Source organism: Taurulus bubalis (genome assembly GCF_910589615.1).
Source record: "Taurulus bubalis genome assembly, chromosome: 1".
Classification (NCBI taxonomy): Eukaryota; Metazoa; Chordata; class Actinopteri; order Perciformes; family Cottidae; genus Taurulus; species Taurulus bubalis.
In genome coordinates, this window is record NC_136589.1 from 13548817 (window position 1) to 13567851 (window position 19035).

The following is a 19035-nucleotide window of genomic DNA, read 5'->3' on the forward strand; positions in this document are numbered from 1 at the left end:
TGTGGATGAGGAGATAGCACAGTTTTAGTTTTTTTTTTTTAAAAACAGTACTTTCTGGTATTAACTGATAAGTAATTTGGTTTTTAATACTTTAAATGCATTACTTTTACTTATGACGGGAGAATATATAGTTTTATTTTGACTTTATTTTGACTCACTGTAAAAGCATCCCAATAAAAGACCAAAAACAACCGTTTGCCTCAATACTTTGACGTCCGTACCCTTTCCGTTTTCAAAAGGAAGTAAATAATGATTTTGTTGTGCATTATTTCTGCTAATTGATTACACGTGAACATGAATGAATAGTTACAGTAACAGTACAAGAAGTGTGGGATTAAAACAAATTAAAACACTACACTGCCCATGTTCGTGGTCATGAAGGGACATGTAATCCAGTGAAACAGTGGTGTGTTGAATAGTTTTTGTAGAGCAGCAGAGATTTAGTGTCACAGAGGAATATGCTTCATCATGCTTTGGCTACTCAGCAGCCCTTCATCAACCACCATTTTTATCCTCCAACTTATTTGAATTGCCTGGCAAGAGTCTGCAGCCATAAATAAAACTGCACAGAGACATTTCACGAGTGATTGAATGTAAAACTGTCCTCGGGGTATTCCCCACTGTCGTATATTTCAGTGCCCTTTCATGGGTCAAAACCTAACTGCTTGTCCGCTTTACGTGATGACGTAGCGCGGCGACGTGCCCTGTCCAGCAGGAGAGAGCAACACAAACGCCGATTTGGGAGCAGCGAAAAGGGGGGAGACTCACTCACACAGCCGGAGAAGAACCAGCCGCAGCCAGTTCACGTCACAAGAAGATCTGGACTCGCTTACGACCGCGATACGTTTGTGTGTATCTTTAGTTTACGTCGCTGATATAAAGTAAAGAAGTATTGATAAAATACATCCGTGGAACCCGTAACTCGGGTAAGTAGTTTCTTAAAGAGATCCGCTAACTGAGGAAGCTAGCGAAGTTTAGCTGCTAACCGCTAACTGTCTGCTGCCATGTTTTTGTTGTTCTTTTGTTTAACTTTCAAAGTGTTGTTGACTCGTGAACTCGCGTGTTTCCCCAGTGGGGCAGTTGTCACGGAAACCACTTATTACAGGAAATCAGAGCGTTGCGGCGTCGTTGCTGCGCAGAATAAACTCTGTTATAATAGTTAGAGCCGGTTGTTTGTGTGTGTGTGTTTTTTTTTTTTTAGCTGTTTGCTAACCTGCTTGCGTACATTTAACAAGCTGTTGCTCGTCATGGCTGGGAATAATTCAACAATACAGTAGTTCTGTTGTTTGGACCAGCGACATTATTATTGTGGGGTCTTTAAATTAATGTTAACCAGCATTTGTTCTCATACAAATCCCTTCACACAAGTAACACCAGCGAATGATTCAGGAGGTATTTACTGAATTTCAACATCTTCAGCAATGTCCAGTTCTCAGAGCCGAAAGGTGAGGGGGGGGGCCTCTGAATCCTGGACGAACCGGTTTTTACCGTGAAACCCAAGGAGGGGTGTTGTGAAAGATTACAGAACAGCCTTAATGTTTAGTAAACACGCAGAGAAAGAACACGTGTGAGACTAGTTACACAATAGTTTGATGCTGTGGGACCTCTTGTGTTAGGTTGGTTGCAATAAAGTTTCATGGGCTCATGTAACAGCTGGCAGCTTAGTATACCTATAACCTTTAGCATAGTTGTTATAATGACTTGTATTTAGTTTTTTTGTGTCTAGACTTGTGAAATAAGTATGTTATTGTTGACTTTTCAGGGCAAGGAGCAATACCGAACAAAAATGGAGGTCCTGCACTCCCACTGCTTTAAATGCATCAAAAGAAGATGCATGGTGAGACCAGAGACGGGCGTTTGCTGCAACCTCATCTGCTGTCCTCTCGTCTGCGGGGCAGTTTTTCACTCGTGCAAACTAGAGGAACACCGTCTCCTGTGTCCGTATGAACGGCTGCCGTGCCTCAACAGCGGATTTGGCTGCCCGTTCACTATTGCAAGGATCAGAATGGCAAAACACCTCGCGACGTGCCCGGCCAGTATAGTATGTTGTACTATGGAGTGGAATCGCTGGCCCGTGAGCTACTCGGATCGCAAGTCCTATGAAAACTTGAGCAAAGACTTTGAAGAGGTGGAGCAGCTAGACATGGCCTTGGCTCTGCAGGATCAGAGGATGTTGTTGGAGTCCCTGAAGGTCATGACCACTGTGTCAAGAAATGGAGACAAGGAAGCAAATGAAAGGGACAAAATGGCCACAGCGTCAAGTCTGCCAGAGGCCGTGATAGGTAATGTAACGGTGGAAATGGAAGAGGAGCCCTATAATGGGTTGTATAGAACCTCAGTGGAGACGAGCAGAAGTTTAGCAGCGGCCTTGGACATCCTCAGTAATGGCAAGGATATCGAAGTAATTGTTGGAAATTTAAATGGCGAAAAGACTGATAAGAATGGAGCACTCCACAATGGAGATAGTTGTAATGTTTATGTGGCGGGTGTAAAGAATGTAGATATGCAGGAGAGCGACTCTGATTCAGAGTGTGAGCTTGGAGCGGTAGGTGGAGTGGACTGCGCAGTCGGGACAGATGGAGAAGAAGATGTTGTCAGCTGGGTGGAAGAAAATAATTTCTTTGAAGAGAAGGAAAACCTTATCGAGGAGCCGATAAATGACTCCAACCTCGTCTGGCCAGAGAGGCCTCAGAATTACATGCCGGTTGTAGCACTGCAACCTTCCGTGCCACAACAAGCACCAATTCCACGTCCAATGCCATTCCTGCTGTCTGAACATGTGAGAAATAACTTCTTACAGCAGTTACCCACTGAACTCAGGTATAGGTGTTTGGAGCGTAAACTACAGAGTGTAGAAGTGCTCCGAGGAATAAGTATGTTTACATTTAACGGACGTCGGGCTCTGCTGTCCGACCCTTACTTGTTTCGAGCAAAGATGGAAGATAAGTCGGTAGACACATCCGACCTGGAAGTAGCAGATGACCCAATGGGCCTCCACGGCATCGATCTCATCACTGCAGCGTTGCTCTTTTGCCTCGGCGACTCTCCGGGAGGCCGAGGAATCTCCGACAGCAGGTTTGTCGATGGCTACCACATCGACTTCGGGACTCAGACGTTCTCCTTCCCTTCAGCCATTCTCGCAACCAACACGATGGTGGGAGATATTGCTTCGGCCTCAGCCTGCGACCACGCCAGTCCGCAGCTCTCCAATCCGAGCCCCTTCCACACTCTCAGACTGGACCTGGTGCTCGAATGTGTGGCTCGATACCAAACGAAGCAGCGCTCCATGTTCACGTTTGTGTGCGGGCAGCTATTCCGGCGGGATGAGTTTTCGTCTCATTTCAAAAATGTTCATGGGGATATTCACGCCGGACTCAACGGCTGGATGGAGCAACGCTGCCCCTTGGCCTACTACGGCTGCACCTACTCCCAAAGACGATTCTGCCCGTCTGTACAGGGCTTCAGAGTCATCCACGACAGGCACCTCGGCTCATTCGGGGTTCGGCCGGGTTTGCCCTTACAACCTGGGGACGACCGCCCGAGAAAACCCTGTCGCTTTGGCGCTTTCTACGATCAATTCAGCGGTCTTCCATTCGAAGTGTTGCAGCATGTAGCAACCTTCCTGGACAGCTTCAGCTTGTGCCAACTGTCCAGAGTGTCCCGCACCATGAGGGACGTGTGCGCCAGTCTGCTCCAGATGCGCGGCATGGTCGTCCTCCTCTGGGAGAAGACACGGCGTGCCGATGGGTCTTCGTCATGGCAGATCACTGACAAGGTTGGTACTTTGTCTGCTATTCTTTGAGGAACTAAAGTACACCTGTATATTGTCACAGCATGAGAAGTGGTTGACCTGCTGTCTTTCGTTTGTCGATCAGGTGTGGCGATTCAGCACAGCTTTCGGTACAGTGAATGAGTGGAAGTTTGCCAACATCGCCAGCATGGCCGACCACCTCAAGAAGTGCCCGTTCAACCAGATTTCTCGTCGGGAGGAGGCGATCCCTTTGCCCTGCATGTGCTTCACCAGAGAGCTCACGAAGGAGGGAAGGTGTTTACGCTCAGTTCTCAAACCAGTAGCATAAGTGATTCTGAAAGACGAAGGGATCTTTTGGACTTTTGAGACCATTAGAACTCAAATACACGTGTTTTCCTCCAGTGTTTACAGACATAAGCCTCCTCCAGCCTCAAAAACAAAACTTCTGGTTGAGCATTTTAAACAGTTTGCCCTTTGCGCCACAGTGGAAATAATCCTCACTCCACTAAATAAGGCAAAGCTGATCAGAGGCCGACGTGCTGCAATCACAGATCAGGACTGTAAACAAGCAAATGAAATGCTCGCCTTGTATGTTCCACTTTTATGAATTTACTAAAGTTCTACTCTGACATTGTATTAAAAAGAACCCAGATGTTTTGATGTAGATTTTTTAAATTTTTATATGAAAGTAATTACTGAGGTAAGAGTACAGCCTTAACTTATGATGCGCTTGATTTTCTAGTCATGAGGTTGTTCTGAACACCACAGTGAGATTTACAGTTTACTGGTATCTTGCACGGTTTTATATCTTATCCTGATACCTAGTGACAACGTGCGCTGTGCTTAGTGCTCGTAGATTTCCTGGCTTTGTTCTACATTTTAAGATCTGACCAAACATCTGCGGTGGGCCACTTTACCGGATTGTCTTCACTGTGGGTGTGGATTTTTGTTCACCAGCATAAGCACGTGAGCATCATCATGTTTGGAGTTTTTAAATGTAGTGTGGTTTGACACGTCATAGCAGCAACAAAGGGGCTGCATCGTCCTTTTAGAGTCACCTCTGACTAATGGGATGGCGTGTTAGTCAGGTGAGAGGTGAAGTAAGACTATTCACCAGCCAAATGGCAAAACATTTGTAGCTGTGGTTGGCTTGTGGTTTGCCTGTTCTACAAGCTACTTTTAACAAGCAATTGTTTGTAGGTTTTATACACAAATGTAGCACATACATTGATGAATGTACTCCGTGAATATAAGAATCCATCAGTGACTGTGGTCAGACCTCATAAAACCCTGCTGGCCAGGTGTTAAGAAACAAAAACGGGCACACGCTTCCCTCCAGTAAAGAGCGTCACTAATTGTGTTCATTCATTATTTATCATGATTCTATGTTCTTGTCACTTCATGTCCACTGTGTTCAAGTGATGTTGGCGTCTCAGGGTTGTAGCATGAAGCGTTGTCGCGCAGCACGTGTGTGTGTGTGTGTGTGTGTGTGTGTGTGTGTGTGTGTGTGTGTGTGTAGTCAGCAGAGTTAGCTGAGAACGACTTGTCAGCTACTTGATTATTATGGGGTCTGAGAAGACCCGACAGGTGTACCGCTCAGTATTCGACATTTACATAACGGTGTGTTGCACTGCCGGACGAACAAATTACACGTTTGTCATCAGTCAGCTTAGTTTATAACTGAAATAGGCAGCAGAAATGCCGCGTGAACGTTCTATGACGCGATCAGACTTGAACACCGTATTATATACATTTGTTTTGTTTGGATTTAGAAACAGTCTAACAGAACACATTTTTTTGTTTGAAAATGTCACAGAAAAAGATTACTGCTAAGAAGAAAATTCATAATCCTTTGAAGGAATTTGTGTGATTGTTGTTATTTTTAAATATTTTTGAAGTTTGATATAAAGCCCAAGTGACGACAGAACTAAGCTGTCTTTTTACTCCAATAAGTCCCGATCTATGTTTGGTTTATTTCTTCTTTTTTGTACTGGTACTTTTATTTTGAAAAAAAAGAAAAATGTCAGGATTTTTATTTGAATCATTGATTTGCACATGAAGGTATGTACTGTAACATTTTAATATAATGCTCTATTTGCTAAAGCAGCCAGAATTTCACTCCCTCGTGTTTTCAATGCGAGTTTGACGTCTTTGGAAGATCTTTTTCATCAGTTCAATTCCAAACTCACTCATACAGATTATCTCAGGCATCAGTTTAGTACATTTTCTTAATAACGTACATTTTTTTTAAAACTTGTCATAATGAACCTCGGCCAGATCTGATGACATGCCCTCAGTCTTCAGGTTTAGTGGATGGAGTCGAATCATTGACCTGAGCGTTACATTAGTCTTCAGCTCTTTTGAGGTTCAACAATAAAGATAGAATGCATTTCATCTGCAGCACATTGCTTTTGTTGTTTGTTTTTTAATGCATTGCAGGCACTTTGTTTTCACTCCTGCTGAATGAAGTGTGTTTTTCACTACGATATGCCAGCCTCATTTGTTTGACTTTGAGCATTTTAATAAAGAGGATCTCTGTTTTTAAATGTTTGAGTTTGTTTTTTATAGCTCACCTGCTTCTGTGTTTCATTTTAACATAACTCACTAAAAGGTTTTACACCTGACTTCAAAATATGTAGGTCAGGTACAAGATAAGAAATGTAATTGAAGGAAAAAAGAAGAGTATTCGCACACTGGATTCAAGCTTGTACCCCGCCAGATGGCGCCAGATCCACACAACGTCACCATAAAATGACGAGCAGGATTCTGCAAGACAGAAATATTAGTCAGCATCAACACCCTCTTCTGATAAATCAGCTTGTGACTTGGTTTTGTCTCATGTTAATGTAAATACACAGTGCCTGATGAATATGATAAAAGCCAAATGTGTTTTTAAGCAGAATCTACAGATATATTCACGTGTAATCGAGTGATTTAAATTGTTTATAACTATGCCAATTGAAATGAAAGGCCAACAGGTCTCGTTTTGAAAATCACAACTAAACAAACCCGTTTTGCTGTGTTCTTGTGTTAGAAGTCCTGTCAGTCAACAAAGGATGCATTAAAGTTTGATTTTACACACATCGGCCGGATTATTCTTCACAGATTGATTTAACGCCGAAATATACTACAACTACATTGTTAAGTGTGCCGTCTATATTGACCCCAAAATCATTATTGCAAATGGAAAACACAATGCCATCTTACCTGATGGCAGTTAGTGGCTTAGCTTAGTTGTATCAGTTTCGTGGCGTTTTCCCTCTCGGTTCCTGAACCTCCGTGGATTTGCTAATTGTCTGCAGGTGTGTGTCAGCAAGCTTAATTTGCTAATTAGCACGTCGCAACTTTTCAGTCACAAAGGAGGCTGGAAAATCGTTCCCAACGAAAGTCACTGTGCTATCTTAAGGGGAAAAAAAACTTACGTTTATTGTAATTATGTGTGGAAGGAGGACCGAGCAAAATACGTTTTTCATTGTACGGAGTAACTCGGTGTCTCAGTATCTGTGTATATAACAATAAAAATCTCTTGAATCTATGTTAGGAGCCAGCGATATGTCACCTTGAATAAAATACTAAAATGTAGAATAATGTATGCACTGTAGGTGCCATTTCTGAGCTTAAACATGTCAACACACACTCAACCTGACAGTACGAAGTAGTTTATACAAATAAACACGAGTCGATGAGAAACCTAGAGTCCTAGAGTTTCAGTATAGTCACTTTTTCCACAAATTATAATTAGATTAAAACCTCATTTTACCAGGAGTGGGGTTCGAACCCACGAGGACTACGTCCATTGGATCTTAAGTCCAACGCCTTAACCACTCGGCCATCCTGGTACAAAAATGAAATCTCTGACATTATGTACAGATCAAAAAATAGTGTTTTCGACGTAACAGGTCTGTCAATCTGAATAAATGTTTGACGTCACAGTGCCAAGTCACGCTGTTGGTAAATAAATTCCCACAACGAACCACACACGGTGCTGAGGAAGTGCCATCATTACAGCCCTAAGACCCATTGCAACACACGGAAGATGAGCAATAACTCTGAAAACACCCACTGGTGTGTCAGTACATGTAGACTACAGTATGGAGGCCTCTAAATTTCGGTCTAACTGGTGGTAACTGGGAATCCCCCAGTGGTTAATGGACCGCCACACACACAGGAACATTTTTAATTTGATATCTCTACGCTCAAACAATAAGATCTGCCTGCTGTGCAAACAGAGAGTACTCTGACCGGATTAGTTTCCCATTCTCTATCGACTACCAGAGCAAACACTCATGCACATATTGACTCCAGTGCTTTTTTTGTTTGGAACAACCTGAGAAAGAAATCTGATTGATTGTCAGTCAGTGATAGGAAAAAAAAATCACTAAAGCTACAGGAAAAGCTTGAGGACGACTCAGTTTAATCTCTGAAAAGTGGAGGCATTACAAAGAGAGTTGTCTTTCATGTGAAGCAACACATCTTGAGAAACCCAAAGCCCTGGCCTACAAGCTGGTGATAACTATACATGGAGGTGGCCGATCGTTGCACAATCCACACAAATCTAACTTTGCTCCACAGCTAACCACAACCAGAGGCTGTTAGTTTCTTAAGGCTGGTTAAGCAATGGCTGTCATAAGAAATATACCTATGTACAGTTCCAGTTAACAGAGTAGCTACATTCATGCAATGAGAACTAGCCTATTTATATTTATATACATTACTTAAATATCTCATACAACATTACAAAGTTTAAAGCTGAAAATGAAAGAACAAAGCTGAGGGTTATGCATTCAATTATAGATCATCAGGCAAATATTCTGCTCAGTAACTATCAGGAAATGTAACACCCATATCTCATTGTATATTTGCATTTGGTTGTGTGGTTTGAAATGTGGCCCTTTTTTCAGAACAGCAGAAACTATCGGCGACTAGCGTGTGTTTTGACACTATACCACTGCTTAATTATTAACAATGAAGTCAGGGCTTCATTTGAGTTCAATAAATACACAAACTAAACCAATTTATTCCAGGCATCTTTGCACAGGAAGCTGATTTGAATCTGAACTCGATCATTCTCGTGACATTGTAGAAATAAAAATGGCGCCGGTGTCGTGTCGTTAACAGCAAGGGAAGCAACAGCAAAAGAGCTTCTTGCATGGATTGTTTTTCTTGTATTTCACAGCCCTCTTGATCTGGATCGTGGCCTTGACAACATAGTCCTGAGTCGCACCTACGTTTGCTTCGATGTTGTCCAGCATGCAGCCCTGCTCCTCCACCAGCTGGGCCATCTGGGAGAAGAGTCCGTGGATGTCCCTGATGCGGCCCTCCAGCTCCAGGAGCTCCTTGTGCCGGGTCTCCATCTCGCTGAAAGCCGATCGGGCAGTCCTCCCCTCCAGGAGGAGATTATCGGAGAAGACGTTCCACTTGCCCGTCTCGATCATCTCGTCGATCTGCTCCCGGCTCACCTCCTTGCCCATGATCTCCGCTTGCCTCTGGATGCGAGTCTTGCAGTTCTCTCTCTGGACCATCTCTGCCTCGTTGTACTCAAATATGGCGTCGTGGAAGGCGCCGGTCAGAGACACGCACTGGGAACGCACCATGCGAGCCACGGCGGATGCAGGCCCGTGCTCCTCCTCCAGCTCTCTGCTCAGCTTCCTCAGCTTCTCCAGGCGAGCGTAAATGTCGTCCCCTCTGGCTTTGATGTCCCGCCCGAGTGCGTTGGAGTCCCGTTTGATGCTGCTGATTCTCCGGACAGACGTGAGGAACCTGGTGTTCTGCTTCCCGAGACGCTTCACGTCCAGCTTGAGCAGCTGCATCTCCTTCCTCATCGCCTGGGCCTTTTTGTAAATGTCGTCCATCACGTCCTCTCCCTCAAACACGACGGCGTGCTGCTCCAGTTCCTCATCCTCGTCGCAGGGGTTGAGGTTCTCCTCAGGCTGGGGCTCCTCTCCTGAGGGCATGGGGATGAAGGTCTCCAGCTCACACAGTCGGTCCCTCATCTCGCCTGCAAGAGGGGACAGGAGCCTTTACTGACCTTGGCAAATAGACATTTGGGGGAATCGCTTTATTCACTTTGGGATGGAGAGTTAGATGAGAAGAGGGATGCCACTCTCATACCTGTGCATTACGTACACACCAGCCAGGTAGCTTAGCTCAAAGGCTGTAAACAGAAGGTCTAAAGGTAACACAATCCACCTATAGCAGCACCCTAAAGCTCATAAATGAAAACATTACATCTTCTTTGTTCAATCTGTACAAAGTGTCAACATTACAAACAGGGCTCTGAGTAGAGAGGAAGTTACTGGTCCCAACAACAAACAGTCCAGCACGTGAGCCCTCTATAAAATCAGAATAATTATTAGAAAGATGAATACAGATTTGTTTCGTATAACTTAGTTTTTTCTTCTTTCCTGTACCTTATCTCACGACCCCTCAGATTTATTTTGTGACCCATTGGAGGGCCACAAACCCCAGGTTGGGAACCAGTGGACTAAACTAACTGCTAAAACTGGCTCCATCTTCAGCTACACGTTATGCACCAGAATGAACTGATGTAAAATATAAAATATAGCGTAATCAGTCACAGATTGAGTGTTTATACTTGTTATATCTTTAGTACAGTTTGCTCATTAAAAATACTTTACTTCTACTGACATTATACATGCAGGAATGTCTTGGAGTATTTCTACAGTGTTGTACTGGTAGTTTTACTTGTGTAAAAGATCTAAATACTTCTTCCACCTCTGGAGTTATCCTATTTTAACCCCTTAAATTCAACCCCTTCTTCCCATGCTAGATGTGGAAAGATGTCAATGTTACATTTAGAGAAATGTAATTTACCACAGGAGAAAGATCTGATCATGTTAGGAAAATATCGGCACTATATTGAGTTATTACGTGTTTATGGACTTTTATATTTAAAACGCATTCTCATTAATTAACATTTTATATGTATTGCTGAAGACATACACGCCAGTATCTGTTTAAACTCAAGACGGTTACTTCCTCAAGTGGGACGCTTTCATCGCAGTTAATAATAGCTAATAACTCAATTAGTTCCTCCCGAGACAAACTGTTGTTTTCGTGTGATGTAAAGTTTTATAAAAGTAAATAGACCACATTAATATTAAACCTCAAAGCATATTTGAAAATCACAAGAGACAAAAACTCGACAACAATAACAAGCGATGCTAGAAACACGCCTGTAGCCAGTTATGACTCCATGCATGGAATATTTTATATCTTATATCTCAATGAACACGGAGAACAAATACCTCGCTGCGGGATCCTGCGCTGGTTCAACACGACTCAACTCGCTGCAGCAGAAGAGGCGACCACGGAAAGACTCATTTCCTCTTTTTCACTCCGCTATACATTCAATTTCAAAATGCACAGGATAGGAGTCAGCTCACCCGAAGGCTGCTCGCAGTCACACGCACGCGCGGCGCGCACACACACACACACACACACACACACACGCGCATTACACTGACACACTGGCACAGTCTGCAACAGGTACTAAGGCGGAAGATCACGCCCCCCCTCCCCACACACACACACACAACACACACATCTCTGCTGTAACTCCAGGAAGGAGACCATCGCCTTCAAAGCGTTGAATAAAATTGAAATATTTATTAAACTTGTTTGAGTTCGACCAATTTATTGTCACGATGTAAGATCTTATTATTCTGACATTACAGCAGAACACAGCAGTGGACAAAATAGTCTAACCACAAGTTCCATCGCTGAAAAACAAAACTGTATTATACAATACAACATTTATTGTACAATATTAAGAATGTATCATCAGCAAAATACACTTTATGTATCAAAAAGTACAGATTATGTGAACAAAGTGTTATATATGCTGCTGTTATATATTATCTACTGATGCATTAACGTGTTACATACTGGGGTAGTTTAATATTTAACGATGCACCACATTTCATCAGTTAATCACATCATCAGGTAAAATCTTAAATTACAAAGTAACTAAAGCTGTCAAATAATTATACTGGAGTAAAACAAGTATTCAATATTTCCTTCTAAATTGTGGTGGATGAGAGGTATAAATAGCATGAACGGAAACACAAGTCAAGTCCAAGTACCTCAAATCTGTACATAAGTTCAGTATTTGAGTGATTTTATATTCCACCACTGGCTTTCGATCATTTGTCACATGAACTTCACCAGCAGACGGAGCCTCAGTTGTCGTGGTTACTTTCTTTCCAGCACTGGGACATCATGTCCATGTTGGCTTTAAAGATTTAAAATGTATTCTTGATTTCAGAATAGATTATATAGCTATTTGCTGATACAAGTATTTTCTAATAGAGCCATATTAAGTCCATTCTATTGTTAGTTAGTAACTCACAACATGTTTGACTTCACACCATCAATATCAGCGTTTAAATTATTCACTGAACGGTCTAATAACAGATCCATCTACTGTTCTACTGTGCTCTTTGGGCCTGAACTCACCCCCATGTAGCACCAGAAGACTAGAAGACTAGAACCGGAGGACTAGAAGACCAGAGGACCAAGGGGACCAGAGGACCAGAAAACTAGAAGACTAGAGGACAAGAGGACTAGACGACAGGAGAACCAGAGGACCAGAGGATCAGAAGACTAGAAGACTAGGACCGGAGGACGAGAAGACTAGAGGATCGGAGGACCAGAGGACTAGAGGACTAGAGGACTAGAGGACTAGAGGACTGGTGGACTAGAGGACTAGATGACTAGAAAACCAGAGGACCAGGGGACCAGAGGACCAGAGGACTAGAAGACTAGAGGAAAAGAGGACTAGACGACAGGAATACCAGAGGACCAGAGGATCAGAAGACTAGAAGACTAGGACCGGAGGACCAGAGGACTAGAGGACTAGAGGACTAGAGGACTGGAGGACTAGAGGACTAGAGGACTAAAGGACTAGAGGACCGGAGGACTAGAGGACTAGATGACTAGAGGACTAGAGGACCAGAGGACTAGAGGACCGGAGGACTAGAGGACTAGATGACTAGAGGACCAGAGGACTAGAGGACCGGAGGACTAGAGGACTAGATGACTAGAGGACCAGAGGACTAGAGGACTAGAGGACCAGAGGACTAGAGGACTAGAAGACCGGAGGAACGAAGGACTAGAAGACTAGGACTAGAGCCACTGACCCTCTTTAGACCTAATTGTTAAAACATGGGAAGCAGCAACAAAACAGCTTCTTGAAGGGGTTGTTTTTATCAGAGGTCATCGCTCCGTCCAGCTTGACCACGGCTTCCTGAACCATCACTTCGGTATTTTGCACGTTCTTCTGGATGTTGTCGCCGGCTGACCCCTGCTCCTCTGTGAGCACAGCCACGTCCAGGAAGATTTCTTGAATCCCCTGGATCCTCTTCTCCAGCTCCAGCAGCTCCTGGTGTCGGCTCTCGATCTGCAGGAAAGCCGAGTGAGCCGTTTTGCCCTCCGCCTGGACACCAAACACCTTCAGCTCCCCGTTCTCCATCATCTCCTCCAGCTCCTCCGCGCTGACCTCCCTGTCCACCACCTCCATCTGCCGCCGGATCTGCCGCTTGCAGGCCTCCCTGTGGCTCATCTCGGTGTCGTTATAGACGCACATTGCCTCCCGCAGAGCGATGCTGAGACACTGGTACTGTGTCTGAGCAACGCGTGCTGCGGGGTCAAAGCCGCCTCGCTGGGCCTGCAGCTGCCCTCTGAGAGCGTTCATCATGTGCAGCCGCCGCAGCACTGCCTCTCCCCGGCGCTTAACATCCACCCCGATTGCATTGGAGTCCCGCTTTGACGCCTGGGGGTGTGAGGTCGTGTTTAAGGCCCGGTAGTTCACATCTTTCAGCTCGCTGACGTCGCTCTGGATCTGCTGGATCTCCAGACGTATCTGCTGGGCCTCCTGCAGGACACCGTCCAGGTCCTGGTCAGGATGCGATGCAGCTGCATGCTCCGACATATAGTCCAGCGCCACCGTGCTGACACCCTCAGAGTTGGTCTGCACCTGATGGAGGCTACTCAGCCTGTTTCTCATGGCTGAAAGTGAAAAGTTCACCAATGACAACAAAACAAAAAATTAACAAAAGTCATTTTGATGAGAAAATCTGTCCATCATGTCTGTAAAGTAGAACAGTGATTCTGAGGCTGAGCGTTAAGACTCTTACAAGGGTCATGATTTAAATTGGAGATGAAAACACTGAAACGAAAGAAAAAAAACACATAAAATAACAAGGTCTGATTGTAACAAACTTATCTTCTTGTTAAATGTATCTTCTTGTTAAATGTTAAATGTCTCCTGAGCACGACTGAAGACGTCCAACAGGCCTGGGTTCCAACATACCAATCAAAAGCTTTTGTAATCAATATGTCTGTGAGCATTTTCTACTTCTTTGGTATCGTGCAGTCTTAGATGACTGCATGTGATCGGTCCAGGACATTTAATCTCTTTTCAGGACTTATCAAACACGTTTTAAAGCAGAAAAGTATAAAAGTATACTTCAGTGTGTGTGTAGTCTGCTTTTAAGTAAGTGGAGATACTGGGATTTTAACACAAAAGCAGTCCTGAACCCGTTGCACAAATAAGTCTTGTTTGTTGCTTCTTTCAAAAATCAAATATATGTTTTTCTTTACTTTTGACACTTTCCCACAGGATTCAGTGTAAAGAGGCCTCGATTCAAGGTTTTCTTAATTGAACTGTATTGTCAGTTGATATTTTCTCACATTAAAATGCCGTCTCAGGCTAGCCTTTCAAATATGGACTATGTGAACCTATAATAAGAGAATATACAGACCTTACTCTTATGGGAGTTTAATATGCGTAGATCCAGTTTGCTGTCTCTTCGGGCAGATCATAGAAACAATAGCTCAGTCCAATGTTCAGCGTGACGACTGTTAAGAGAGAACAATGTTTTTAAAGATGTTCACCATCATCGCTTATACACCTGTTTAAGAGGAAATGTTTTTAGAAACACAACTTTCTGCATTCCTGCGTCACATGGAGGCAGGCGGTGACGTACAGTCAGGCGAAGCCAAGTCTCTCGAGGATTCATTATGAAGATGATGCCGGATATATAGTTTACATTTTTCTATATTCTCGGGGCATCTGTCACCTAAGTGCACGTTTTGTCTAATAAGGCGATGGAGGGGTTGTGAAAAGACACTCATGTGAGGCTCAAGATCTTTCAAAAGCCAATAAAAGCAGATACAGTATGAAAGATATTATCAGTGACCAGAAGTCACACTGACTGCACAAGTAAGAGGAAGTATTTCTTGTTATCCTCTAAAAGGGGTGGGACTGAAGTGTTCATGTGTGATAAGAAGTGATGAAGTCTAGCAGAAGCTCACCCTTTCCTTTCAGTTTTATGAAATGTATCTCACTTCAGTTCTCGCTCTCATACTGCACGCTGTGTGAAACAACTGTCAGGTGATTAGAAGTCATTCAGCCAGAAAATGGCTGAATGAAAATGTATTTAAAGAAAATCTATTTTCAGTTGATGTGTAGGAAGCTGTGTGGCATTCATTTCCACAGCAGTTTGTATGTGATTCGTAATTTCCACCGGCCTCCGATGAGTTTGAGTCACAGTGGTTTTGTTTCTCAGAGGGTGTTTTTAGCAAAGTTGACTCATCACTCGGCTGTGGATGAACACGCTCATCTGAAACTTGAATCTAAAAGAACAAAAGACTCAATGAATCAGGCTAAAATATCCCTTTGATCACAATGTAAAGTCGTTCCGTTCAACTCGTGACTTTGTTCAGTTTGTCTGATTAATACTTTTCCACAGAGAAAAAAACCTTGCATCTTTCTTTATAGAACACTGACCTAAGTTATTTGTTAAAACACAAAATCAGATGATGCTTTTATTGATCTCCGTTCTACTTTTAAACTGAGTATTTGTTTTGTCCAGCAGATGTCAGTGGTGCATGTGTAAATAGAGAGCTATTTCTTAATTCTATATTCTATATTCTTAATTCCTCCTGAACTGTCTTGTTTCTCAGGCTTTGTTGAGGTGAACTTTAGAAAAGTTCATAACTGCATCTCACAGAAAGGACTGTGTCACAATTTAAAGCAATACAAGTCTGAAGGCCATTAAAGGTCAGTCAGTTCAATTCAAATAATCATTGTATGGACTAACATGTAGAATAAGAAAGAAACAGTTCATTGAAAAAGCAAAATAAATCAAAGCTTAAAAACAATATGTGGAATTACATTTTTCGGAACCTTTTGAATTCAAGTGGTTTATTTAATAAGGGGACAGTGCACATTAATAAAAACATTTCTGTTAAATGTGCCAGCGTTAGCCAAGAGGCTATTTTCCATCTCTTGTCCCAACAGGCAGACGTTAAAAAACTAAAACAAAACCTGAAAACAGAAATAAGATTAAATATACAAGGATTATAAAATGTTAACATATTTGCAGTGTGTGCACAACAGTCAAACACAGCCAAAAAACAATAAAAGACATACAGGTAGATGAATGGTCGACAGGCAAAGTCAAAACACGCAGACAGCGAACAACATACAAACAGAGGGAAAGTACTACACAGACAGAAAGAGGACAGCAAGGAGCAGTTATGTTCTAGTGCTGACAGAGCTGGCCACCAATCAACCATTTCTTGAGTTGAGCCTTAAAAGAAATGTATGTCCGTAGATCTCGAATAGTCCCTGGAATGGAGTTCCAGTCTAGTGCAGCTTGTAGAAAATGCAGACTGACTCAAAGCACTTGTCCTGAGTGGGATAACACAATCCCCTCTTGTTGCACCTCTTGTGAGCCGGCATCCAGTAGATTGTGAAATAACAAATTGTTTGAGCGGAGGAGAGGTCAAGTCATGTATAATCCTGATATGATATGGGAGAGCTGCCTCTGTTGACATGTAGTTTCATGTGAACCTGAAGTTTGATATATTAAATCTGACCCGATTACAGACCTTTTTCACCTGAGATTTGAATGATAATTTGGAATCAAAAAGTAATCCAAGATACTTCTATTCAGGTACAACCTACTCTCTCCCCAGTTACAAAAACATCCACCTCTACAGTACCAGAGCTTGTCTTAGTAAAAAACATTGTTTAATACAATGTATTTTCATGTGTTGCAAACTTTCTTTTATTTATTTTCCTTTAAAGCACTGAACTCTTTCTTTTATGGATTTCCAGCACCGGTCATGTCGTTCGGGTTGAACAACATGACCAGACATTTTCCTCTTTTCAGTCAGCTGGTTCTGATTTGAGCAGCATGTTATTTATCAAAAAAACTTGGCCATGAGGTGAACTCTAACTATCAGAGGCTCACAGCTACCAGATCGAGGGAGAGCAACCCTGGGAAACGGTCCATTGTGAATGTGCCAAGAATGTTTTCTTCACTAAGGATCGTAAATCTGCTCAACAAAAGGGCAAAAGTCTATTTTTGCATTTTGGCATTCCTCCTCGTGTCTCTATGCCACTCCAATTGCTTTGCAGATCCTTTTTTTTTTTGAGGCAAAAGTTTAAAATGTGTATTCTTTAGCATGTGTCACCAAAAAAAAAAAAAAAATTCAAAGGATATAATCAAAGTTACACTAAAGACACTCATTTGACGATCCAATGAGGAATCTGCAAAATTAAACATATTGTTGGAGTAATTATAAATTAAGTGGATTTTTAAGTATACAAAAGGAAACCAATCAATCTCACTGGTGTCCCAATACAAATGAAAGTAATTGATGTCTTCACTGTCTGTGATTTTAAGATGATTATCTTTGCATTACAGCATGCATAATGTAATTTGTAAGACTATCTTGATTCTTTTTCCGTTGAAACCAATTGATTTTGTTTTCAAACAACTACAAAACCATAGAACAATCCAAAACTACAAGATCAAAACTCTGCTGACTGTTACGTTTTTGCTATTCCAACTTTAAGTGCAGAGCGAGACATTTTTAGCTCAGCATAAAAAAAAGATTCATCAGATTTTAATTTCAGCCGTGCACTTACATTTGATACCGTGAAATCACCAATTATAATACTGCATCAGGCCTCAGGAGTTAGGTTGTCAGGTTACTGTAATCAGTGGAGAAAACATCAGCAGTTTCCAGTTAGCTGATGTTGTGAGTCTGATTGATTCAACTTATTGGCTTCAGACTGAGATTCCCATGAAAGCCACAGTGTCTCGGAGCATCTGACCAAATTAACATGAATGTCTGTCATGAGTTTGGGGATGTTCTCTCCTCTGATATTTTCTCAGCTCTTTTCAACTGCGGTGACCGGTCAAGAAAGTCAGTGCTGGAGGACTGTGATATTTATCTGTTTCTGACTATGAAGTCACACAACATTGAGCTGTTAGACCCTTTAAAAAGCCCTAAAGTTTTGACGTCTTCTCTGATTAAATTATCACAAAGACAAAGACAAAAAAAAACTATTATTAGTAAAGTTAGATGGTGCTCTATATCCTTTTCTGACAGTTAACTTGAAGTGAGTTGGCCCATCTGAGAAAATTCAGTTTATTTAAAATGCAGATTAAACGATAATGCACTACTTTGAAGTGCTTGGCAGTGCCGAGGTTGGCACACTCGCTAACATTGCTTCACGCCGTCCTGCCAGTAAAATGGCGAATAACAATGAACAGTTAAACACAGGAAATGACATCAGAAAGAGAATATAAATGGTTCATGAACTTGTTTTTCTCTCTGACAAAATTATATTTGACAAAATTTAATTTGGGCACACAAAAGGATACGCATGACAATAATGAGTTGAAAATGTATGTGCATAAAATGACACAGCCTTCACAGTCACTATCGCTCTTCACCACTGAAAATATATGGAAAAATGGCCTGCCGTGTACAGTCTTGTACTCTTGTCAGTGGCGGGCCGTGGATTTTCTACCTGCGATTCAGTGGAACAGCTTGATCGCAACCAACTTGACTAGGTGCACACCGTCACCTACTGTACCGGAGTGCGCAGATTCAGGGTGCTGCTGCTGCTGGGGATCCTTGTCCCTGTGGCGAGACACACATCCATAATAATGCTAGAAGGCCTCTCCATGTAGTTTAAGCCGCTAATCTATGAGAGAAACAGAGGTGAAATGTGATTGGATGAGCGCTATTAACCAGATCCAGTGGCAGGCTGGAAGCTGCAGGCTGAAGGCAGAGCAACAGAGGAAGCTGTGCAATGAGAAAATAAGCTAATAGGGAAAAATAATTATAATACATGTTCTGATGACGACAAAAACATTTCCCCTTGGGGATTAATAAAGTATATATTCATTCATTCATTACATGTAATGTAATTGTGATTTAAAAAAAAATCTAAAATA

The 19035-nt window shown here is 42.5% G+C and overlaps 3 protein-coding genes across 3 annotated transcripts; 1 reads left to right on the forward strand and 2 right to left on the reverse strand.

Annotated features, from left to right (window-relative positions):
* Positions 1-786: 786 nt before the first annotated feature.
* fbxo30a (F-box protein 30a) lies at positions 787-4079 on the forward strand (the record flags this gene model as incomplete). The annotated part of the gene is made up of 3 exons (XM_079215583.1): positions 787-926; positions 1763-3775; positions 3876-4079. The coding sequence occupies exons 2-3, from the start codon at positions 1787-1789 to the stop codon at positions 4077-4079; spliced, it is 2193 nt and encodes a 730-aa protein (XP_079071709.1). The 5' UTR covers positions 787-926; positions 1763-1786.
* Positions 4080-8862: 4783 nt separating this feature from the next.
* stx11a (syntaxin 11a) lies at positions 8863-11115 on the reverse strand (the record flags this gene model as incomplete). The annotated part of the gene is made up of 2 exons (XM_079216570.1): positions 11020-11115; positions 8863-9749 (listed from the first exon to the last, which is right to left on the reverse strand). Exon 2 carries the CDS (start codon positions 9742-9744, stop codon positions 8863-8865), a length of 882 nt encoding a protein of 293 aa, XP_079072696.1. The 5' UTR covers positions 9745-9749; positions 11020-11115.
* Positions 11116-12923: 1808 nt separating this feature from the next.
* Positions 12924-13778, reverse strand: LOC306742818 (syntaxin-11-like; the record flags this gene model as incomplete). Its single annotated transcript, XM_079225251.1, has 1 exon — positions 12924-13778. One exon carries the CDS (start codon positions 13776-13778, stop codon positions 12924-12926), a length of 855 nt encoding a protein of 284 aa, XP_079081377.1.
* Positions 13779-19035: the final 5257 nt, after the last annotated feature.